Source organism: Erithacus rubecula (genome assembly GCF_903797595.1).
Source record: "Erithacus rubecula genome assembly, chromosome: 2".
Lineage (NCBI taxonomy): Eukaryota > Metazoa > Chordata > Aves > Passeriformes > Muscicapidae > Erithacus > Erithacus rubecula.
Genome location: NC_136685.1, coordinates 25306874 through 25331385, shown reverse-complemented (window position 1 = coordinate 25331385; position 24512 = coordinate 25306874). Strand labels below are relative to the sequence as shown.

Below are 24512 nucleotides of genomic sequence, written 5' to 3'. Positions count from 1 at the left end.
AATTTTAAGAGGCTGTTACAAGGCAGATTTGTTATTATAGCATATACCATCTCACAGTTCTCATAGAAAGAATTAAATGGGCATGGTACCAATGGTCTTCATGTGGACTCAACAGAAAACCTGGAATGAGGTATACAGAAGTCTGACATTTCCATATAAACTGCAATGATTTTAGTTGACTTTATAGTTTTTCACATCTAATTCTCTGTCAGTTTTGAGAATCTGAAAGCAGACTTGTTAAACCAATTTCTTCCAGCAGCATTTTTACTTTGAAGTTCTCCAACTAAGACTTCTGAAAGATGAACTCTGGTATCCTTTCAGGGGGTAACCATTTTTATTCCACTGGCTAGGTGCCAATCTTTACTTGCAAGTTATTTTTATAGGGGTTTTGCTATCATCTGCATTCAGGATCTTTGGCATTTTTCAAGCAACTCCCCTTGAGGGGGGGGGGGGGGGTTTAAATGACTGACATCTGTTCAATAAGCAGTGGAAGAGAATTTTCTCCTAAGATGTTACATCCAGTACATCATCATATATAGCCTTAGGTTCATCTGCTTGGGTTTTTTATAATCTTGCATGTCTGCTTGTAATAGAGATACCTGTTGACTACTTATTGTCCTTTTTGTCCTTTTTTATCTGACCTGGATATCAGCAGGGCTTGAAGTTAAAAGTCTCAGAATGTTGGGGAGTTACATTTGATTTTTTTGTAAGCAGGATTATCTTGTTCTATGTTAGATTATTTTTTTTTTTCGCTCATAATAACTCCAGTTGTTATTCTTTTAGGTAAAAAATATGTTTCTTCTGAAATTAGGGTTTACTGTGGCAAAACAAGTAGAACAAGCTAGAAAAGCTTGTGCCTGAACTTCAATGAAGAGAATATAGTTTTAAAGAAAAGTGTTCTGGGAAAGTGGGAACATACTTAGAACTCAGTCAGGTTTGTAAAGAATGTTCTGAAGCCATTATCACACCATTGGTGTTTGGTTAGTTTGGCTGGCATTAAGGCCATTTTCAGCAAGCTAATGAAAGCAAGCTGCACTATATTTTAATTCATTTGCATTAAAATACCTTTAATAAGTTTCCCTTACAAAACATTAGGAATGCTACAATATCACTGGTTTTGCTCTGAAAGCTTGCATTTATGAGCCTGGCTTCAAACGTAAATAAAAAAGTAATCATAGTAATTTTCTTAATTCAGAATAAAAGGGGTAATTTTGCATTCAGCAATTTTCAGCTTTTCATTCCAGACAGAAATCTTTCCCTGTTGAAAGACAATAAAATAGTGTTTCTCTCCAGCCAGTGCACTAAGATTTTGAAACTAAGGCCAAGAAGTAAATGCTGCTAAATGGGAGAAGAAATATTTGTTCATTCCACTGAATCACTAGTGCTGGATGGTCTGTGAGCAAACAACAAAAGTTGTTAAAATGGAATTTGTTTTAAATATGTAGTAAGGACTCATCTGAGTCACAGTTCTCCAGTGCTTCATGCTGATCTTCTTAATGCACCCAGAAAAACAAAATTATACTAGTTTCACAGCTGAAGAGCTTTAGCATTAAGAAAAACCCTGTCTTCCCTTAGGTGAGAAATTATTCAGATCCAAAGTTGTGTTTAGCCTCTAACTTGAATTCCTTTACTGCCAAAAATTTTCATAGGGTGTTTTCTTAACTCAAGTTGGCAGCGATAACAGAGGGATCTCATCAGGCTGCTCTGCAGGTGGCATGTCGTAGTGAAGCTGTTGCTGACTTAAGTATTCTCTTTTGTGAAAACATCTGAGAGATTTGCCCAAGGTCTGAAAATCTGGGCAAGAGCAAGAATTTTTTTTCCCAGACATCTTCTAGCACATTCTAATCCTACTTTGTCTTCTGCATCCATACAGCAGGACTTATCAGAAAGTGAACATTAATGAGCCTCAGAAGCACTTATTCAAAAGGAAAATGACCAGATGTCATCCCGTTTTCAGTAGTTTGCATTCTTTGCTTTCTTACCAGTTTTATAAAGTAATTTTCATTGACAACTGCCCACTATAAGAAATGACACATATCACAGTCATCAGAACAAGAGATTATTCTGCCTAAAAAAATTAACACTGCATATATTGCTACTGACACTTTGAGGCTACACAGCAAAAATTCTGTGTTAGATATTATCAATTTTGTCTGCCTTAGCAGCTCTATTACCTGATTCCTAAAAAAAATGGCATGATAGATGGAAATGCACATATACAAAATTCCAGGTGAATGTCATGTTTTCTTATCATCATTTTCAAGTTTAACTGATAATAATGTCTTCCTTAATATTCCAGAAATGGCCAATGGCCCTTTACAATTAGGGTTCGTTTGCAACCTCATCATCTCTGCATAACAGCTCTTTGAGGTAAATTGTTTAGTCTGCCTTGAATGGAAACATGATCAGAAACAGACCTAATATTATTTTATTCACTATTTACATCAAAGCATCTTAGATTATACTTAGCAGCTTTGTAAAACAGATAGGGTATGACATAAGAAGCAAGACTTAATTTTCACTGCTTTTACTATACAGAAAGTGGCTTTTTCATACCTTGATTTATTTCAGTATTGGGTCACTGGGCCATGAGTCGGTGGCCATGATCTTCTGTCACTGGGATTATCTTGTAACCAATCAGAGATGATTCAGCATAGCTCCTGAGTCAACTTTCCTTGTGCCTTCAAAATTCTGCATTCTTTATGTCCATTACCAATGATAAATTCTTCTCCCCCAGCCTTGTTAACAACTTGTTAAAAACTCCCTAGACATGAGATGGTACCCATACAATAGTACCTTTATCTTATCTCAAGTCCAATTTTGGTGTCTTAATTTACAGCCCAAGTTCCAGGTACCCAGAGAGGCACATTCAATGGGGTTTCAGTGGTCACTGGTGGTCACAGATGCCATCTGCCCCATAACTTAGGGTCATCTTTCTTTGATGATGATAGGCCTACAAGAAGTTGCGCAGTTTGTCACAGTGGGAATTTTTGTCTGGATGCATTACCCAGGATGTGCTAACCAGACCTTGCTTCTGCCAGGCCTGAAGTTAGCGAAGTCCTGTTGCTTCGTTCTGCACTTACCTCATAGCAAAGTCCTTTTGGGGTCTTAACAGTGTTTGAGATAGGTAACTGTGCTCCTTCAGTCCTTACAACATTGCAACTACACTATGACAAAGACATCATTTAACCCAACATAAGCATGTGTGTGGTGCATTAATATTGCTTGCTTGTTCTCCTTCATATTCAAGAATTTGAAGTATTAAAAAAAACCCAAACTCACCCTTATTCCACTTATGCCTAAGAATTAGGACATTGGTTCACTAGATACAGAGTTTTGCTATCTTTCCTAAAGATAATATCCTTAAGATATTTTCTGCTGCACTTTGGTTCTTGGCCCTGCTCAAGGTCCACTATAAAATTTTGCTGATATTATCCAATCACTTACCTCTAAAGGCTGACCCATGGCTGTTGTGGTTTGATATTGGCCAAATACCAATCACTCATGAAAGTTGTTTCCTCACCCTTTTCCACTATAGTTGGGCAGAGGAGAGGGGAAAAATTTAATGAAGGGCTTATGAGTTGAGATAAAGATTAGAAGAACACTCTAAGGGCAAAATAGGTTCAAATTTACAGGTATAAAGTAAATTTATTATTAACAGAGTCCAAGAAGATAATGAGAAATAAAATAAGCCTGTGAAACACCTTTTTTTTCTTCCTACTGCTCTATCCTCCTTCCCACTTGCAGCACAGGGAGACAAGGTATGGGGTTTTTGGTCAGTTAATCACTCAAGATCTTCTCATGCCCCAGGGAGAGAAGTTTTCTTCTGAGAGGTCCTCTCATGGGCAAACAGTCATCTCAAAATTGCAGTGGTGCAGTCTTTCAAGGATAGGCTGCTCCAGTTTGGAAGTAAGGTTCTTTATCTCTGGAAGCAGAAGCCCTCTATGTCTATTCAGGTTTCCCACTGAATCACAGCTTTCCTTGGCATCCACCCACTCTGGCACGAGCACTTTTCCCATGGGCTGTGAGTGCATCTCTGCATCCTCATGGACTTTATGGATTACAGGAGGACAGTTTGTTTCACCATTGTCTTCACCATGGCCTGCAGAGGAATCACATCTCCAACACCTGGAGCACCTCCTCCCCTGCTTTTTCCACTTACCTTGGTGACACCAGGTGGTTTTCCCTCACATGTCCTCATTTCCTCCTCTTCTCTGACTGGAACAAAAACTGCTGCCCATAGGTACCATTGCCAACAAGTTTCATCAATTCAAAGATTCCTGCAGGATCCTGCAGAGTCAAGAAGTTGATCTCGTCTAGATTCCATGCTGGGGATAAAAAATATGATAGAATAATAAATGTGTATGGAAAATGGAAAACTTTTAAGAAGTAAAACACATGAAAAGAGGTGAAGATCTTACCTGTCCAAATGGAAGGGTGGGCTCTCAACCAGCAGCTACCCTTCAGGAAATGTTTTGGAACTTTATAGGTTATAATATTCTCTGAAACAATTTCTGAATAATCTACTAAATGCACCAGCTCTGTGCTCAGTAACAATTATGAAAGTAAAGAGTAAATCTTTAGTAGGTAAGGAGGAAAAAGTAATGATGCATAAATATTAATTGATAAGGCTCCATTACTTCTCATTAATTTTGTCATTTTATTCTCGAAAATACTAGTAATGAGGTTAAAGGAAAAGAAGAGAGAAGAATGATGGAAGAAATTGAATTTTTCAAGATTACTTTGAAGCTTTCTGGTGTCGATGTTTGAAGATTGACATGTCTACAACTTCAGGAGAGACATAAAAAACAAACAGACAATAATTTTTTGTCTTTTAATGGAAAAACTTGCATGCAACATGCAAAAAAAAAAAAAAAAGTCAAAGAAAGCAGAGGTAAATGATAAGAAATATTCCATATATAAGTGGTGGAAGAGTGCAATACAATGTAGATGTTCAAAGTTGACACAGGTTTATAAAGTGATGAGACGTTCATGTAGGAAAAAATATCTGTTAAGGACTGTGAAACACATCTGTCTCAAGATGTCTTTTGCTGCAGGTCATAAGATGATGAATGTCACTCAATGTTGCATTAAAACTATCCTTTCTTGTGAGATGTCCACTCTTGGAGACAGGATAATGGTATCCCTTGATAGCACACAGCCTGCCTGCCTTGTGGTCCTTTTTGTTACTGGATTTCAAGGACTACACCAGGAAAAACAAAAAAGTCTCCACGTATTTCCAATCCAGGGGAGCTGCTCAGACCCTCTCATTGTCATTTCCAAGGATGTATTCACAGCTCTGTGGGACTGCTGCTGGGATTTGTACAGATTCCTGGGGAGTGAGTTTTCTGCATTTGCCATCACAGAATCTGGGCAAGGAGTCTGCTGTGGACCAGCAGGAACAGATTCCAAGTTGAGTATGAAAGCTTTTAGGGATATGCAGCATTTTTACTCTCTATTTTTGATTAAATGTGTTGCAGCCTGGTTGTCACAAAAATCTTGACCTGCTGGTGAACTCTGACAAATGTCTGTTGTTATCAAAATGCAGAAGAATTGCCAGAAGTTAATGTCCCTTGCAAAGTCCAGATTTTCCAGTCTTTGGGCCAGATCATTTGTCCTTGAGTAGCTAACCAAATGCAAACTTCTGCAGAGTGCCTGTATTGCAGTTCCTGACATGGCAGCTCCCAGACATATTTGGAATTTATCACTTGCTCAGTGGGGTGGATTTACCTTGCTCAGCAGGTAACCCTCAGCTCAGTTACTCACCTCCAGAAGGATGGGGGTAAATTGAAAGACAAAACCAAGAAAACTGGTGTGTTGAAATAAAGACAGTTTAATAAATGAAGAGAAACAAAGGAAAAAAACAAATTATGCAAAAGCAATCATTTACCCCCAGCAGAACAACGCCCAGCCAGTCTCCAAACAACAGCTACTTTGGAAAGATGAGCTCCCTGGTTTCACTGCTGAGCACAGTCCCTTAGATTATGGGAGATCCCTTTGGCCAGTGCAGGTCAGCTGTCCCTACTGAGTCCCTTCCCAGCTTCTTGCCCACTCCCAACCTGCTCAGAGTAAGAAAACATAAAACCTCATGCTGTGCAAGCACTGCTTGCAGTATATAGACATTGACACCTTCACACTGTTTCAGTCTCAAACCTGCAGTACAGCACCACACTTTCTGCTTTGCAGAAAATTAACTCTTTCCAATACAGCTAGCTGTAATAAATATTGAGGGCCTGATGCTCTGATCTGTTACACCTCTTTTCACTTCTCTTATCTTTGCTTCTCATAATAGTGCAAAATAGGAAACATGACTAGTGTATAAAAGAAAAAAAAAAGGTATGTGTTTCTGCTACCCTGTACTGTTTCAGGGGAGAAGACATAGCCTGGTGTCTGTGTGCTTGGCCACAGGTCAGTTCTTTGAAGCAAAAATATTCCATTTCAAGGATGCATGTCATGTAAGCTGAAAGGGAGTACAGCTTTACCTGCGTGAAGGAAGGGTTTTGAGTTTCTCCAGTGAGTTGATAAGACATGTCAGAAATGACTCAGATAGATCACCAGTCCTTTTTCATATCTCATAAAGCAAAGCATGTGTGATACTGCCTCATCAGCCACAGCTCTTGCTGGGAGATCACTGGTTTTCATTGACAGGTCAGAGCACAGCTGTGCATCCTGTGAGCCTCTGTGAACACCGAGTTAATTTCTTCTGGGACAGTGGGAAGAGATTTTTTTTTTCCTTGTCATCAGATTGGCTGCAATAAATTGTGTTTGGGGGGTTTCTCACAGGGTCCCTGGTGTGCATTTGCAAAGCTCTGCTGCTGCACTATGGCAGGTGTAGGAATGTGCTGAGGTTACATTCTTGTCTTCAGACAGCTGCATTTCCTGGCAGGCAGGAGTGCACGGTGACTACAGAGAAAAGTATTAGTTGAAATTATGATGAATGAGGGATGAAGTTTTTAATAGCTTGGGTAGTAAGAGGATGATGCCTTTTCTCCAGGATACTTAACCTTCATAAAATAGGACATAATACTATTTCAGGCACTGCCTGCAACTGTTTAAGAGTGAGAGAGTGCACATTAGTGGCTGTCCCCTGGCAGGCAGTGACGTAGGAGGAAGGAGTGATTAATGCTCCTTTTGTGATCCTGTGTGATTTATGCTCATGATTCACAGATGAATTCATTGTTCTAGTGCTCTTTGCATCTTACTGAATCACACTGGCTTAGCTGTGTATACAAAAAAAAAAAAAAAAACCAAAAAAAAACAACCTAAGATTTTATAAATAACAAATAGACTGCTGAAGGAGCTTCATAAAACTTGGTTTTCTTGTCTTCCCTAAAATTTGAGATTTATGGAGTCCTGTGTAAAACAGATTAGCTTGTCTGTTTAGGGCACAACTGCACCACTTTGGGGATAAAGGTGACCCTTAGATAAAGTGGACAGATATACCAATATCTTTCTTGCTGTTGCATATATAATATACTTTTTAAAGCCATGTCAACCATTTTTTCATATATCGTTCAGTTATGCCTTCTATTCATACAGATTCAAGTATTCTTTGTTTACTAAAATCACTCCACATTTTTCTAGTCTTATCATCTATTACAGATATTTAACTGTGCATGAGCTAGTCTTTAACAGTAACAGTGTAATTAATGTCTTATATAAGTAGTGTGCTGTATACTGCTTTTAACAATAAAAAAAATAACCTCCCTTAAAACATCTGAAGCTGCATGGTTTTCTCTGTGCACAAGTGATGCTGCCATAGCTACCACCTGTGGAGCTGAGCAGTTACAGAGCAGAAAATCTTACCATAGAAACACACAAGCAATGAATCAGTCCATTCCTCCAGTACTGCAATTTCCAGTCTAACAGAATGTGCTGGAACACAGGAAGCACATAAATGATACCTTGGCACAAACACTGCTTTAGATAATACTAGAAGACATAGAATTATATTACACAGAGAAAATGCTCTTAAGGGTAGCCATATGAGTTACAGGAATTTCTGCCAGAAATTATTTTGTGCACTGTAAAATCTTGGAGGATTCGAGCCAGCAACTGCAACACAAACTGTTCTTACTCTGCTTTCTCCAAATTATCATGCAGATTCAATCCCAATGGAAATATTCTCTGTTCAGCTGCATTAGCAGAAACCACTGCCAGAGATCCCCATCCCACAAACATCACTGTGCGATAATTTTTACTGCAATTTGACAAAGGAAAATATTATGAATATTAATATATTTTAAAATAGTTCAGTTACTCATCTCTTTAACACCCTTAGAAAGAAATTAGTGTAGGCACAATAGGAAACTGAGATTTTAAAGGAATTTCCTCATCATATAATAGAAGATACTATTTAATTCCAATGTTGATCTTAGGTTTGAAATAGTTGAGAAGAAAATAATAAATACTAATAAGTGTTTATAATCAATGATGGTTTATATCAGTCCTAGTGAAAGATCTCTTAATGACCTTATCTCACAAATGATACAATGTCAAACTGACCTATTTATATCAGTGGTTATGATATTCCACTACTACCTTGCTGATCATATATAAAATGTTTTAAGTTAGCATTTTGCACATTTAAATTAAAAAAAAAATAAAATAAAGCAAATTTAAAACTATATTTGTTTTTGATGACAGTATTTCATTTACTGCTTTTCTACTACTGAATGCCCATCAATTTAGTACAGAAGCCATATATGGCAGAGTATACAGTGCAGTGGTAGCTGTGCATTAGTAGTATTTCCCACTTTCTAGCACCCTTTTCTTCAATATCCAATACACAAAAAATGTAATTATCAACTCTGCTTGCAAATCTAATATTTCTTATTTTGATTTTGGAATAATTTGATTTGTGTCACATCCTGTTTTGTCAAACAGTATATTTTTTGATATTAACTTTTCAGAATTACATTACTTTGAGTAAAGCAAGAACCTTTTTTGTCTTCTTTTTTTTTTTCTCTTTTGCAAAGAGAAGAAGCACATGCATCAAAAAGCTCAGCTGTTTTACCAGCTTCTGTAGTTCCTGAGGGGTTTCATAGAGATCATTGTCTGCATTAAAGCATCTGCCACTGTGCTAAACATTATGATCCTCATTAAACCAGTCATCTGGTTCAGACAAGCTGAACATTCACACCATGGTCTGACCCTTCCACACGTTAAACACTGTTATGCTGGAAACTCAGTTACAGGTGGGAGTTTCAAGAGAAACATCTTTTGATGTGAAAGTTATTCAGATGGGACTTGACTCCAGGGAACTACCTTCCAGTTCTGAATGTCTTAAAAAGCCTGTAGGAAGCCTCTGAACATCAGAAAATGGAATCAGTTAACAAAGAAAATATTTTCATTTTTGAGTTATGTAATTCATTTGGATATCATGGATGACACGTGTGTCATCTTTTTAAATTTCAGACTTGTAAAATAAAAATTCCACATAACCTGAGATTCTCTCAAGTTCTCAGGATTCTAGGGAAGTTTATGGTACAAGTCTAAATTTACTTTTGGACTGCAGGCCCTGTTTTGGGTTAGCCTTTAAGTACCCAAGTATCCTGGAAGATTTCTGGGAGCACTTTTGACCTTCTTTTTAGAAATTAAGAATGTTGAAGCCAGCAGTGGAAGCATGAAAGAGTCAGTTGTTCTGAACCAGGAATAATCAGTATAACCAGAATAATTGGTATAATCTGCCCCTACCTTTGAAGAGGCATATAGCAGAAATTGGGAGAACTGGGGTTTAGTTGGCACCACAGGGTTAGTTTTTGGCAATAAATCTCTAATATTAAAGCAAACCAATCCAGAAGTAGAGAATGGAATTCCTGTACACCTTCTTTCAACTGAGCATTTAAATTAAATTTCTGATTTTAATTATTCCTATTTGTGTTACAGTGTGTGAAAAGCTGTGATTTTCAGGATCACCTGTTTTCAGTAGTGATGTCATAATTTGGTCAAGGGAACCTGAAAACCTGGGAAAACTCCAAGAACCTACTCTAATTACTAAATCGTTCTGCAACCACAAGCAGATTGTTTCTTTCACAGCCTAACTGGGCTGTTAGTTGCCCTTACTAGCTCTAATGTGCATTTCACTTATAGAAGCATTGATATCAATGAATAGGAAGGAATGGAAGGAAGAAATTCCATCATTAATATTGCAGCCAATATGGCTTTGTAACATATTTGTTAGAAATTGACTAAAGGAAGAATGCAGAAAGAGTTAAAATGTACTCTTTGTTCTTACTGCATTAGAGCTCTGTCTTTTTCTTTTCTTTTTTTTTTTTTTTTTAAATTTTTTTAATAAGGCACTTTTACTTCCTTTATGTGGTAACTTCAAAACAAATGTGACCACAAGGCATCACAGTTCATTCTGTGCTTGTTTCTATGGATACATAGCAGACATCCCTACGAAGCAAAGTAAAGAGATAATGGTTGCAGAAAAGGCACAGCTAAAGTACTTTTCTTGATGACAGAATGAGTAGTAATATCAATACATGCTAGTAAACTTCTAAAAACACTCTTTTCCTTGAAGAATTAGCAGTCAGGATGAAACACCCCATCATGCATTCACTGCAGGTGGTAGCAGTGCTAATTAGAATAAAGTCAAATATGTCTAATTCCACTTCTATGATCTCTTCATTCTTCTATGTAGACACAGACACATCGAAGCTTTATGGCAAAAGTATGGGTACACTTTTCAAATCACCATCCTTGCTACTGAATCAGAAGGGTTTTGGTCAGAAGAACACAGCATGTATTAGAGGTTGAAGCACACTCACTCCCCCAGCAGTGAAGAGCAGTATTTGTAAAATTTTCAGACATTAGAATAATGCAGTGTAATATCACATTGTTACTAGCAATTGTTCCAGTACTTTCATTTAATGTGGACAGACGTCATAATGATGCACGCTGGATAATAAAGTGTTCAGAAGATATAAAGAAACTCATTTACCTCCAAAAGTTATTACTGTCACAGGCACTGGCTTGCTAAATCTTACTTACAGACACTCAATACCCAGAAAATAACATGAACTCTTTTGTCTGCTTTATTAATAAAACTACTCAAAAATCATCTGTGATTAAATGCAGATTATTACATATGCTCTCTTAATCTTATTTTATCTTATTTTAGTTACTAATTTATGAGCTCAAGTGTTTGATTTAAAAGAACTGCTTATTTCCATCCTCAAAATTTACAAGGTTAAATAGCCAATACTATCAGACTGACAGAATAACTTCATGTTATACTTCTGCATAAATATAAAGAAATGGGTCAGCATCATGATATCAAGAGAAACTGAGTTGTTTCTCTGAAAGGAATCTGGAAGCAAATAAAAGTACTGCTAAATATATCATGATGCAACTGCTTTCCTCTATTGTATAGTCTCCTGTAATTTACTTTTCCAAGATAATGATTTAACTTTTGTTGCAAATAAGCCAGATGACCTCTTGAGTACAATCTTGACTAATCTCATAGCACCTAAAGATAGGTCTGTTTGAGAATATAGTACACAAATGGCCTTTTGTACCGTTTATAAAGATCAGCTGCAAATCAGACTTCTTCTGTTGCACTTTGGATCAGTTTCTCTGGGTGTGTCACCAACTGTGCCAATTCTCAGCAACAGGACAACTGTAAGAGTTACAGTTCTTACACATTTGAAAAATGCCAACAGTCAGCTTTATAGTATTTGATTTTACGGTTTTTTTTAGGGCATTTCATATCTTTCATAAGTCACAGCCATCATCCAGGAATGTGTGAAATTCAGAGCTGAGGCAGCAATCAAAGTAAAAGGTCAACCTGCAAGATGGAACAACTCAAACTATTGATAAAGAGCATATTGTGACAAAATTGAAAGCACACAGTGATTGCTAACTTTTCACTTCAGACAATATTTTCAGTAGTTCTAGTACTCAGTACTTCTTTTGTCCTTCTCATGTTCAATTAGTTGTACAAGCTCAAGCAATTACTATTTGTAAAAGCTTTGTGCACTCTCCTATACATTACCTTTCATTTTAGTAGGAGGAAACTGTGTCAGAGTGGTCAAAGTTTGGTTCTTCACACACCCTTTTAGAGCTGCTTTTTGTTTTCCGTTTTTGTCACTGATGATGTGCTAGTCTGAAGGGTGTAAAAAGCTATTTGGGAAATTCCCAGGGTCTTATTTACATCTGTAGGACTTATCTGTATTAGAATTAAAGCTCTGGACAGTCAAAGAAATTACAGATTGAAAAGGCACAGAGATTTGAATTACCTTCTGAAGGAAAGAAATCACCTTGGTCATTGGTAAGGAAATTTATATTATCTAGTTTGCACAATCCAAGGAATTTTGGCAAATCTACCACCTTATGTAAGCAATAAATCCATAGAATATATAGCAAATGCAATTGCTTATATAATAGAATAAGATGTAGATACAGGTGTTAGTAGAAATTAACTCAGCCTACAACATTCCTAGGATTTAATGTTTTAGAGGCTACAGTCTGGTATGCTGTAAAGATAGTAATTAATTTCATTTGAGGTTCAAAAAATATTTTCTGTTGACAAATGACTTTTAGTTATACCTCAAACACTCTTTTGTATTTTAAAGTCCAGGCAGGGTTCTGCATTGCTATTTTTACTGATTAAATCAGTGGTGCATTTTTAATATGTTAACTACCATGGCATGGTACCAGTCCATTTTTTAACACACATTAGTATATGTTATTATAGAATCATACTTTCTGTGATGTATAGTCAGAGGAAACAAGGGGTCACATTTCACTGGCCACTGTGCAAACACAGATGCTAGTTTGCAAATGCTTACTGCTTTGAGGCATTATTCGTGTGGAGGAATATTATTTTCTCCTTTTTTAACTTAAAGAATCAGAAAAAAACAAAAACCAAAAAGCATCCAAGGCCCATGAGTAGACAACTAATAGAATTTAAATATTTGACACTATGTACATGATTTACAGTCAAAGTGGAAAGATACAACTTTTTCATTAAGGCTAAAATATTGTGTGAAAATATGACTCATAGTCGTTCCCTTTCATGGAAAAGCATTATCCATGGGGACTTGCTCTTTCTAAGCTGTGGCTCTTGACCCACCTCGTGGCTCTGTTAGCTGTTCAGAGAAAAGCAGAGCTCACCCCCATCTTTGTGTTTTCATTAAGAAATGAGAAAAAAAATGTACAAAGGTTATTTTGGCAATCATTGAGAAAAATAAGTTGAAGATTTAATGTGGAAAGATGAACCATGACAGAAAGATTTTACTCAGGTTTTCCTCCATGAAGTTAATTCTTTCAGAATTTCTCTCTTTTGGCATTTTTAAGATAGTTAGAAAAAGGAATATCCAAAGTAAATGGTAAATGTTTTGTCATTTCAAAGCTGCTGTGGTTTACCCTGTCACTTGTGATGTTGTCAGCTTTTCACAGAGCCTTTAGTAACTGCTACTTTCATTCATAGCTTGGAATACATTCTTTATGTTTATAAATATAAATTCTTATCTGAAAATATTACTCTATATTATGTGCATAGGTTAAAATTATCTCCATTTTGTTGAGCTAGAAACAGAACTCTCAGAGGCTGAGTTGGAGCTAGGACATGAGGAGGTACCTAGGATTGAGAGAAGGCTCTACATTTGAATTATCAGGGGGTATAAGAAATTAGTTGAACAGGGAAAATCACCATAGGAAGGTGATGATGCCTTGCCAGTTCAAAGCTTAACTTACCCTTTTATATGAGCTCTTAAGAGATCTGTGTCTTCCAGTCTTGTACATAGACCAGGCTTAAAAGAAAGTGCTGATGATCAAGCCCCTGTGATTCAGAATGTTTTTAAAACAGAAAAGGTGATGGATGCTAAATAGACATGAAAGAGGTGCTGAGCCACTGATTATTAGAGTTGCAAATTGCTAGAACTAGTGGCATTGCCATCAAGAATTGGTTATGGAAGCTTCTTTCTGCAAGTTGAATTCAGAACAGGATAGTTTGCCTCTATGGAAGTTCAAAATAATAACTACATAAATTAAAAACCTCTTTTAGAAAAACAAAAAGGAATTAGTAATAAAATGATAAAGAGAGAAAAGTATAATGACTGCCTAGATTTGCACTATATTATTTCCCTCTTTCCAAAGCAGACAGTTCTGGATTTAGAATGTAGTCATTATAATTCAAAGTTATTATGTTGTGTATTTAAAGTAAAAGCTGCTATTTTCCAAACTATTAAAGATTTTGCCCTGCAATTTTTTATCTGTCTCCTCATGATTACTCTACCAAACTACACCTGCTCTGTAATGAGGCTGAAATCTTGGAAAATACTGACATGTAGGTCTGCAAGCTATAAATTCATCTAAAATTGAAGTAATTAATGTTTTTGCCCTTTAAGATTGTTTTAAATTTCTAATAGAAATTATAGTATACAATGCAAGTTTAATGAAAGCAGTGCAGCAAGCAGTATGGTGCAGACCAATGTTCAATGTCACTGCTTTGGGTATGGCACTCCCAAGTCCTACTGCAAATAGTAGAGATATTGAAGCAAAGGCTGTTTAGAGCCCTAGTGACTGCTGGGAAATTGGAAATTTTCTGTCATAAGGAATTAGGATAGATTTTTGAAGGACAAACAGAATTTAAACTGCATATGATTTTAGTAAGATGTGGAGATCTGCCTTCAATCTTATGCTGCTGAAAACATTTATATTCTTCCCTGGACATGTTTCACATAGTGCTAATTTTTTATTATCAAAATCATAGCCTTTGAACTTTAAAAAAAAAACATTTTATAAATATATTTAGCATATTTCAACTTCTATTGACTATTTTTCACATAAACACAAGGAAGGACAAAATATAGATCTAACTGAAAAGAGCAAAATTGGGAAAGGAGTAATGTCAGAGCTAATTATAGCCCTTGCACTGGATCCAAACTGACAGATCATTATTTCTCTTCCTAGATGTGGCCAGGGAATGGATTTCTGCCCAGATAGATTGTTTTTCCCAAGCATTTCTTGCTGTACTTTTTCTGAGGGATCCTTAACCATCTGTCATTAAGTGTTATGAATCCAGAAGTGCTTGATACCACAATTGTGCATCTTCTTGTGACAGGAATGGTCATAACTGGCATGTCACCAGGCAGAACGTTTTATCCATCATATGTTTTAATGTATACATACCCTTCATGGGATGGCTGTGGAATCTTTCATGTTGACCAAGTGAGTGGAAAATAGAGTCTAAAGAGTGTTCATAATAGACCCCAGAATAGGCTTCATGATCCTGGAAACTTAGTACTGTGTTAGTAAGTTCAATTAGTATATTGCATAATAAATTAAAACCATGTGGAAGTCCTGAAAATATTGGCATTTTGAAAGTCTGAAATAGATAATCTGCCAATAAGCAAGAGATTCTCTTCTTTCATTATTTCCATAAATCAAATTCTGTCCTTCCTAAATCACAGCTAAATCAAACTCCAGGAAACTTTCTACATTTTAGGTATTGTGTAAAGAGTGTATTCTTGCTCAAGGAAACTCATATGCATAATGATAAGATAGAGCAGATGGTCTCTGCTGTCTGACTGGGATGATTAAAACTTTTTTTGGGTCCTGTCAATTAATTTTCTGCTAGAGTTGAAGCAGTTTGCACCCAAAGGTATTTTATTCTCTATGTTGACAAGAAGTAAGCAAGGTGTTGGAATTTTTTTGTCCCTCACGTTCTCCTTTTGAAGTGAGGTCGTAACCTTTCCACTCCAATATTTTAATCTAAATCAAATCATTCAGAAGTATAATTTAAAAGTGAGGGTCTATTTAGTCTTCAATAGAACCAGTATTACTCTAAGTCTACCCCAAATAAAATTTTAAGCCAAATACTTTGTCCATGCCCACACACAATCTCAAAGCATTTTCCTTATGAGTTTTCTAAACCAACTAAATTCATGAGTGATTTCGTCTTGGTTTAAAGAGAGCCTTTATATAAACAAAAGAAGTTTAGAAAATTTTGGTGGGTTGACCCTGACTGAGAGCTGCTCTATCCTCCTCATCTGAACAAGGGAGAGGAGATATAATGAAAAGCTCATGGGTCAGGCTGTCATGGGCAAAACAGGCTTAACTTTGGTGAAAATAATTTACTACCAATCTAATCAGAGCAGAGTAAAGAGAAATAAAACCAAATCTTAAATCACCTTCCCTTCACCCCTTCCTTCTTTCTGGCCTCAACTTCATTCCTGAATTCTTCCTCCACCCCACAGTGGCACAGGGGCATGGGCAATGTGGGTTGCAGTCATTTCATCACAAGCCTCTGCTGCTTCTCCCTCCCCAGTGGGAGTGCTCCTCACTCTTCTGCTCCAGTGTGGGAATTCCTCCTACTGAAACAGTCCTTTGTGATCTCCACTGTGGGGAGGCCCAAGGGCTGCAGTGCTTCAGGAATTGCTCCAGTGTGTGTCCCAAGGCACGGGGACACGAGTCCTGCCTATAGACTTGCTTCAGCATGGCTCCTCTCTCCATGGAGCCTGCTCCTGCCAGGGTCCTGCTCCAGCACCTCCTGCTGCCAGGGCTTTTTCCTGCTTCTTAACTCCATTATCCCAGAGGTGTTGCAGCCATTGCTGATGAACCTGGCCTTGGGCAGTGGCAGGTCCATCTCACAGCCCCTGGCACTGGCTCTGTTGGACATTGGGGAAGCTTCTAGCAACTTCCCACAGAAGCCACCCTCTAGGTCCCTGCCACTATCAAACCTGATCACACAAACCCAATATGAAATTGCCTTCAGTGAAAGGAAAAGCAAATTAATGTGAACTGACAGAACCTGCAGAATAATGCCTCCATACAGGGGAAAAAATGATTCCAAACAGTAAAAATAACAAAAGAATTCAGAGTTAGACAAGGTACCATAATTGAGAAAACCTGAGTGAAAAGTACTAAAGCAGCATGAGAGCTGAATTGATTTTGGGAGCTGCATAATAGAAGGAAAGATTGGCAGATATATTATGTACTAAAAAACACCTGCTGTGCACAAGGAAGGAGTACCTCCTTTATATATTGTCCTTTGATATTTTTAAGATTATTGATGAGATTAGGTTATCCTTCTGGCTGCAGTGAGTTTCTGTGGATTTGTCTATTACACAAAGCTTTCAAAGGAAGATTGTAATTGCCTTTACATTATGCTGGTGTTTTCTGGAAAGCAATTTAATGAATATTTGCATGAAGCATAATTCAACCTAAAGCTTAAACTGAAAAAATATTATGGTCCTTTCATTTTCCATTAATTTTAAACAAGAGTGGTAGGAAAACATAATAGTAACAAGTTGAAAATGAACTGAATTACATCCACTACTTATTGATTGAAGGAACTGTTCCCTCCAACTTCCACAGCTTCATTACAGATAATGTAATGAGGGCACTAAAAGAACCTGTGTCATTAAACATTGAACCCATTGTGACACACAGTACAACCATGGAATCATAGAATCAGAAACCTTTGTGCTGGAAGGGATCTTAAAGATCATGATTAAAGGGTGTTGAGTGTGCTTCCTTTCAGGGGAGCCCTCGTGCATGAAACTACACAAAGGTCATGTATGGTGCTTACATTGTGCTCCTGCTTTAGAGGTGGAAAAGCACAGGAATATAGAAAATTATACTCTGGGCAAACAACATTGTGTCAATAGAGTATAGATGATGTCTGTGACACACTGGAAAGAGGGATTGTAATATTTTCTTTCAAAAACAGAATTAAGTCAAAAGCAGGGTTTTAACAGCTAGTTAAATACATCTGTGACTGGGCTATAAATGTATTGAAATCCAGTCTCTTCTGTATTGTTCAATATTTAAAATAAATAAGTGACCACAATCTGTGTTGACATCCCAAATCTGTCAACCTCATAGAAAACTTTGATATCATTAAGTCAGATCACTGATATAACGTTGATTCAATGAGAGAAATTGTATTACTAAATTACCAATGCCATGTTATATCATGCAAATATTTCTTGGTGACTTTCTTTCCAGTCTAATATCTAAACCAAAGATCAAAGGAATATTTTAACATGGGAAATGGTAATATAAAATATGTCTCTTACCGTTTCAGGGGATTATAAAGATGTCAGGGAATAGTTTCACTTTTTTCCCTGTATCATAAACCTGGAGACATGAGGTGATGTCATGTCTCTTTCACTCCTTTTCCACACTATTTCTGTCTTTTCTCCTATTTTCTTTCACTGTGCCTTTCTTTCTTCATATGATTCTGATTAGCTGGGCTTTTGGGTTTTTTTCTTCTTTTCTTCCTGGAGTTTGTCAGTGCTCTGCTGTAAAATCTGGAGGAGTTTTCTTGCATATAACATATACCATATTTTCTTTTGATGGCTTATAAATCTGCATCCATATTAGTAGGTAAGGTAGTTCAATTGGCATAGATTTGCAGGTTCAGTCAATTAGTGCTCAGGATCCAACATCCCCTTTATTCATGTTTCGAGAAGCTTTTACTCACAGTAGACCTGGTCTGGGTCTGAATGCCAAATCCAGACAGCTGAACCAGCCTGAGGAGTGAGACAATCTTCTGGTGCAGGTTCATCAGAAAGAAAGTCAATTTATAGACAAAAAATGTGGAACAAGGCATTTCAACAGGGGACAGCCAAATTTTCTGAAAAGCATGCTCTGGATTTGAACTCAAACACTAATATGGTCATATAACACATTTCAGCAAACACTCCAAATTTGTTTCTTGTCCTGCAACCTCAAAATTCTTGTATTTTCCTTGTTTTTTATTTTCTTCAACTCATATATGTAGTTATCCAATTAGTTTTTCTTGGAGTCATTCACAGTTGTACAGCACAGGCAAAAGATATTACTGTTCTGATTTTCTTCCCCCTTTCATTTGCTTCTTGCATTTATAAAGGGTAGCAGACCATGATAAAATTGTGAAATCTACCTGGGAGAAGTTCTTGGCCATTCAAGCATTATGTGTTTCTTGCACTGAGATTAATTCAGTGGAATATGGGAGATCTTGTCTTTCTCTTAACCTAGTACAGTTACCGTGTGCTTTGAAAGAGAATAAGTTATTTTGGGCTTTGTATACTAATTCTTGTGAAATTTATGTGATAATTTCCTTTCTCTGGGGTTAGCTGTTATATTTTCAAGCTTCATATTATTTTTTAAAACTGTTTTAAAAACTGTTTTCTTTGCCTTATCAGGAATAACCCTTCTTTGTTATTAGAATGCTACAGCACGTATAGCAAAATGTCATAACATTGGTCATTTTGTTGACCATAAACTACTCACTATTTGTTATGAATCCTGACTTTTTTAATCTTCCCCACAACAATTTTAATCCTCCCCACAACAGCAAAAGTAATATTATAAAAAGAAATGGCATATACAGGTCATTAAAAGAATGTATGAAAATTTTTTATTCAAAGGTGAAGGCTAAAGTCTGTGTCTTATGGCAGCCATCAGCACTGATCTACCTTTTATTCTATAAACAAACTGAAATACATTTGATAACTAAAAATCATCACCAGCAATTGTAGACTTCCAGGAATAATTTAGTTTATTGATGCTTTTCTAAATTAGTTGAACCCTGTAATGTTGATATTAAAACCTTTGAAAGCAGGATTCTCAAATGAAAGCAATCCAGTAGCTCATTTAGATTCCTCTCCTGCTGTCTGCAGCAGATCTATAAATAGAATAGCCTACACACAGAAATTTATTATTGCAGCTGATAGCAATTTTCTTTTGCAAAGGTGTCTGGAGGCATTATTCATGAGATTCATTCTGGTAGACTCTCAAGCTGAGATCCTCACTCCCCAGCTCTGCAGGTGGCCAGTTTAGGAACACACTAATCAACTGCTACGAGCAAGGACTGTCACAAGACTTACTTATTTCCCTCTTTTAAAAAATACAGGAGGTCTTTCAGCTCCAGATTGTTTTCTTTAACCTGATTGCATAGATATTATTAGCAGATAATGAATTTTTAGAAATCACATGCATTTGAAATTTTATCAGTGCTCATCCTAATGATTATTCTATTATTGGAAAACCACAATGAGTGTGATTTGATACAACAGGCACCACGTCTTCTGCATGGGCACATGTGACCTTTTCAAGTAAAAGGCAGACATGTTTCTGTTCAATACTGGGGATGTACATGGATACTGGGCAATTACATGAGCTGACCTATCTAGCTGTCATCTATTTTTAGCCATAATATAAGGGAAAAATCAAATAAGACCTTTTGTGAAATTATATTTATAATAAGTGATAGATGGAAATGTCTTGCACTCTTTTGTTTTACTATCTGGCTTTGGCTTTTCTACCATATCTGTCATTGTGCTATCTTTGAATACAATTTTAAAAAATCGTTACAACCAGAATATGTACATTTCTAAGCATTGGTTTTGTCAACCCTCAAGACTGATTATAACTTATTTTTATCATTGCCTATTCTAATATTCTTTCTGTGACTGAGAACATAAGTCAGATGATAGCAGAGATATTACCTGTTTATTCTGTATCACGTTCAATAAAATCACTACTGCAAGTGTTCATATTTCAGGAATTTTTTGCATCCTACTGTATACATACAAGCTGTATATAGTACCTGAATATATAAGTGATGTTTCCATTTGCAAAATAAACTAGTAACTTTCATTTTATGTTCTCACATACTTTCATTTTTTCAGACATAATAGAATACCTGTTTTCCTGTAGCAGTTATTTTGACTATGCTATAAAAGCAGCAACACAAACAACTAGTGAGACCTTAGAATAGTCACATATCTCACCAGCAAAAGAAAGAAAAATTAAAATATCAAATTAAACCGAAAAGAAACTGGCATCTCAAGTCACCAATAAGGCATTCTGGCATGTCTCATGCCAGTAGCAGTAGTAAAACAAAGAGATCTATTACAACCATAAGAAAATACCACAGATTTTCTCTAAATGTAAATCCTATTCTGCTTGTTCTGAGTGCATTTTGGTACTTACACTTTTTTGTTTGTTTCTTTTAACTTAAACTTGTTAGTGATGAAGAAAATTGGTATTGTGAATGCCCTAAACTCTTCACTGGAAAACTCTGCCAGTTTGCAACTTGTGATGAAAATCCGTGTGGAAACGGTGCGACGTGTTTTCCAAAGTCCAGGCGAGATGCTGTTTGCTTGTGTCCATATGGAAGGTCAGGCATCCTCTGTAGTGATGGTAAGAAACATTTTCTTCATGAATTGGTCATAGTTTCTATCACTCATAGAAGCTGTGGTAAGAAACAAGTCGGATGTTTTGAAGGTAAAACACTGAAAGTCCAAAATCCAAATTCATGCAAAGAATGGCTCAGCTGATCAGCCTTCCCATGTGTTGTTTCATTAAAGCTCCAGCCAGAGAAGATAGACAGAGGGATCAAAGAAGCTTTATTCAGAGGAGCTGGGAAATACCAGGTGGCATCTGATGTTTTAGTAAATCAGCTGGAGAAAAACTGAGAGACAAGCAAGGGCTCCTTTGGAGAAATTGTTTTCTCCAAATAGTTTGATTTTTTTCCTCTGCATAGAGAAGCATTACTTTGTACATTTTGCATATTAAAGCAGTGTATAAAGAATACTTTCTGGATTGTAAAAATACCACCATGTAACATAATTTGATTAATTTTTCAGGTAAGAAAGAAGGACAATTTAAAATTTACTATGTGCTTTGCTGTGGAACAGGAGACAGGATGAAGTGAAAATATTAAAGCAAAGGGCATAGTCACTTTGAATAAATTGTCAAAGGGAAGACTTTTATTCCTTGAGCATTGATTATAATGATTTTTCTAGATCAGAAATTCCTGTATGTGAACATCCAAGGTATTCTTTCCCCTAACAGTGAATGCAGCAAGACATAATGATTGAAAAACGTATGTATATAAAATAATCACTGGTTCTGAGCTCATTTAGTGGTGCACATGAAGTGCCTCTTCAAATAAATATTAAGCAATGATCAAGCTGGTTTTTTTCATATCATATACATATTAAATCCTTATATAAAATTTTTACTTCCAAAATTTTCAGAAGATGAGCATTCATATTTTATCTGTTTTCATCTAACCATGGTACTTGATAGCAAATAGAAGTGAGTATATGAGATGTGTTATAATTTCCTGGCAGCCTTTCCTAGTTTACAGTAGCAGTACACTGGGACTTCATTTGCTGCATCTCTAGTCATCCTAGCTGCATTTCTTTGTTCCTTCTCAATTCCACTGCATGCTCTTTAAAATGGGAGTCCAGAGCTGATTTAAGGTGCTATATTCAAGGTGTGATAATGCCACTGCTTTATGCAGTGATGTTTGACATTTTTCTGTTTTACTCTCTGCCCTTACTTAACCAATTCATCCATTCTATTTTCTTTTATGAGTACACTGACATATTCATGAAAGTGCTTATTAAAATTTCCAACACCTCTTCCTTTGAAAGCTGACAGTGAGGACAGAGCCCATTATTCTGTATTTAAGGCTGGGACTGTTTCTGTAATCTACACCAATTTGCATCTGTCAACACTTAGTATTAACTAATGTTTTTTTCCCTGTATTTTTTCAATATGGCTCCTCTGCAACTCTTTGTATTTAATTGTCTCTAAATTGAGAGACTACATAAAAACTGAGCCTAAACTGAGAGCCCAAATTGAGAAAAAGTACAGAAATTCATTAGTTTCATTGGGCTACAAAACTGGAGTCTTTGAAAGCACAGAAAGAATTAATTTTAATGAGTGGAAAATGAAAACTCTGGATCATCACTATGAGCAAGCAAAACAGGAAAGAGCACTCAGCTTTGCAGGATAGAGTGCAAATCTAAGGTAATCAGCTGACAACATAAAAAACTATTATTGAAATACAAAAAATTATTTTATTGAACTGCATTTTAACAATTTAGAAGGAATAGAAATAAACTGAACACAGAAGTCTTAAAATTAGTTGCAAGAGGCCACTTAAGCACATTTTCTAAAACAAAGAAGGGAGAAAGAGAACCACAATGCTGTGGAGGCTGGATGTATCATTATGGATTGCCCTAGCAGCATCAAAGCTATATTTTTGGGAAATAGTTGAAGATAATGATATCTTGCCTAATGAAAATGGTAGAATAATTTAAATTATTTTAGAAGCAGAAGGCAAACTTGATTGTTTACTACGACAAAATGTGTGTCCCAGATAATAAATGTAATGGAAACAAAAGGTCCATAAAAATTAAGGCATAGAAGCACACATTTCAAATTAATAATCTTTTGTTTAAGATACACAATAATATTGTCTCTACTATTCAGGTTATAACCTAATGCTTGCTACTTTGTGTCTGAAACACTGAAGGAAAGCTGTTTATCAAAATGTTAAAAATTATCACATTTATCAAATTTATCATATCAAATAATGTTTGGTCTTCATTAACACAGAACAAGTGAGATATCACAGTGATTATTTGATAAAATGAATATAACTAATGTACCAAATAGAATTTCAATTTCATGCCAGCTTGGCTGCTCCTACTAATAGAAGTTATTTGCAAAAGACAAAGTAAGGATAAATAAAGATGTGGACAGAGCCATAAATGAGCCCACAGATAGAGATCTTCCCCATATCAGAGCTCCAATTGCCATCTGTAAAGGGCTGGAAGTCATATTAAGAACAAGAGCAACATATGTATGGAAAAGCTAAAATAAAACTATTGTCACTATTAAAAAAATAGAAAAAAACTAAGAAAAACCAAATTGCTTGACATGATAAGTTAAAAATTCATCATTTTATGTGAAATGCATAGCATTCAAAAAGTGAAGAAAAATAGGACGATTGTAAATATGACAAATGAGGCAGAAATGTAAGGACAGATAGTAACTGCTGTTAGACAAAACTTTATAAATATGGAAGAGACAAGGTCTGGGACTAACAAGGACTTTTCCTACATTTCTGAATCAGATGGAGCATACTGCAATCTAAGCAGGCTGGTAACAACAGCTCTGAGTTTATTTGTTATGCTATGCTTGTTTCAGACATCAATAAAAGCTTCCAAAAGCATGTCCATTTTTCCAAATATACAAAACAAGATGCATTATCTTTCACTACACATTTTTCTTGCTTTTAACACTAGATGACCACATTATTTTGACTGCAAGTTGACCATTATACACTGAAATATCTCTCAAGAACCTACACAGCTACAGCATAATGGGCCAACGGGAGGGGGTGATAGTATAATACAGAAGAGTACAGACCCTATTGATCAGGTCAGACAAGCATTCTGTTCCATTTACATATGACTGGCCCTTTTTGTCTCTGTATTCCTCTATTTCCCCACAGTTGTTCCTCCCCAAATCACTTATTTCCTCTTTTAGACATCGCTAAGTCCTGTGCTTTTCCAAAATACTCTTCACCTACATCCCATAATGTCCCATACTCCCTGGCAGTGTTCATGGATCATCATGGGGTGTGTCACACCTTGACACTAGGGCTGAAGGTATCCTGGCAGCACCTGGACAAGGTGCTCCTTCCTCTGAATCCTTAATGTGGGTGCTGTCTGCTGCTGTGCTCTGTGCTCCTCTGGGATTGTGGAGATGGA

The 24512-nt window shown here is 36.4% G+C and overlaps 1 protein-coding gene across 1 annotated transcript in view; it reads left to right on the top strand.

Annotated features, from left to right (window-relative positions):
- The window catches only part of EYS (eyes shut homolog), a gene marked incomplete at its 5' end in the record, with an annotated part of 591920 nt that overhangs the window by 519047 nt on the left and 48361 nt on the right, over positions 1–24512 (top strand). Inside the window, one exon of the mRNA XM_079298292.1 lies at positions 20969–21141. Within this exon, the coding sequence (XP_079154418.1) occupies positions 20969–21141 (173 nt within the window). The remainder of the gene's footprint in view (positions 1–20968; positions 21142–24512) is intronic.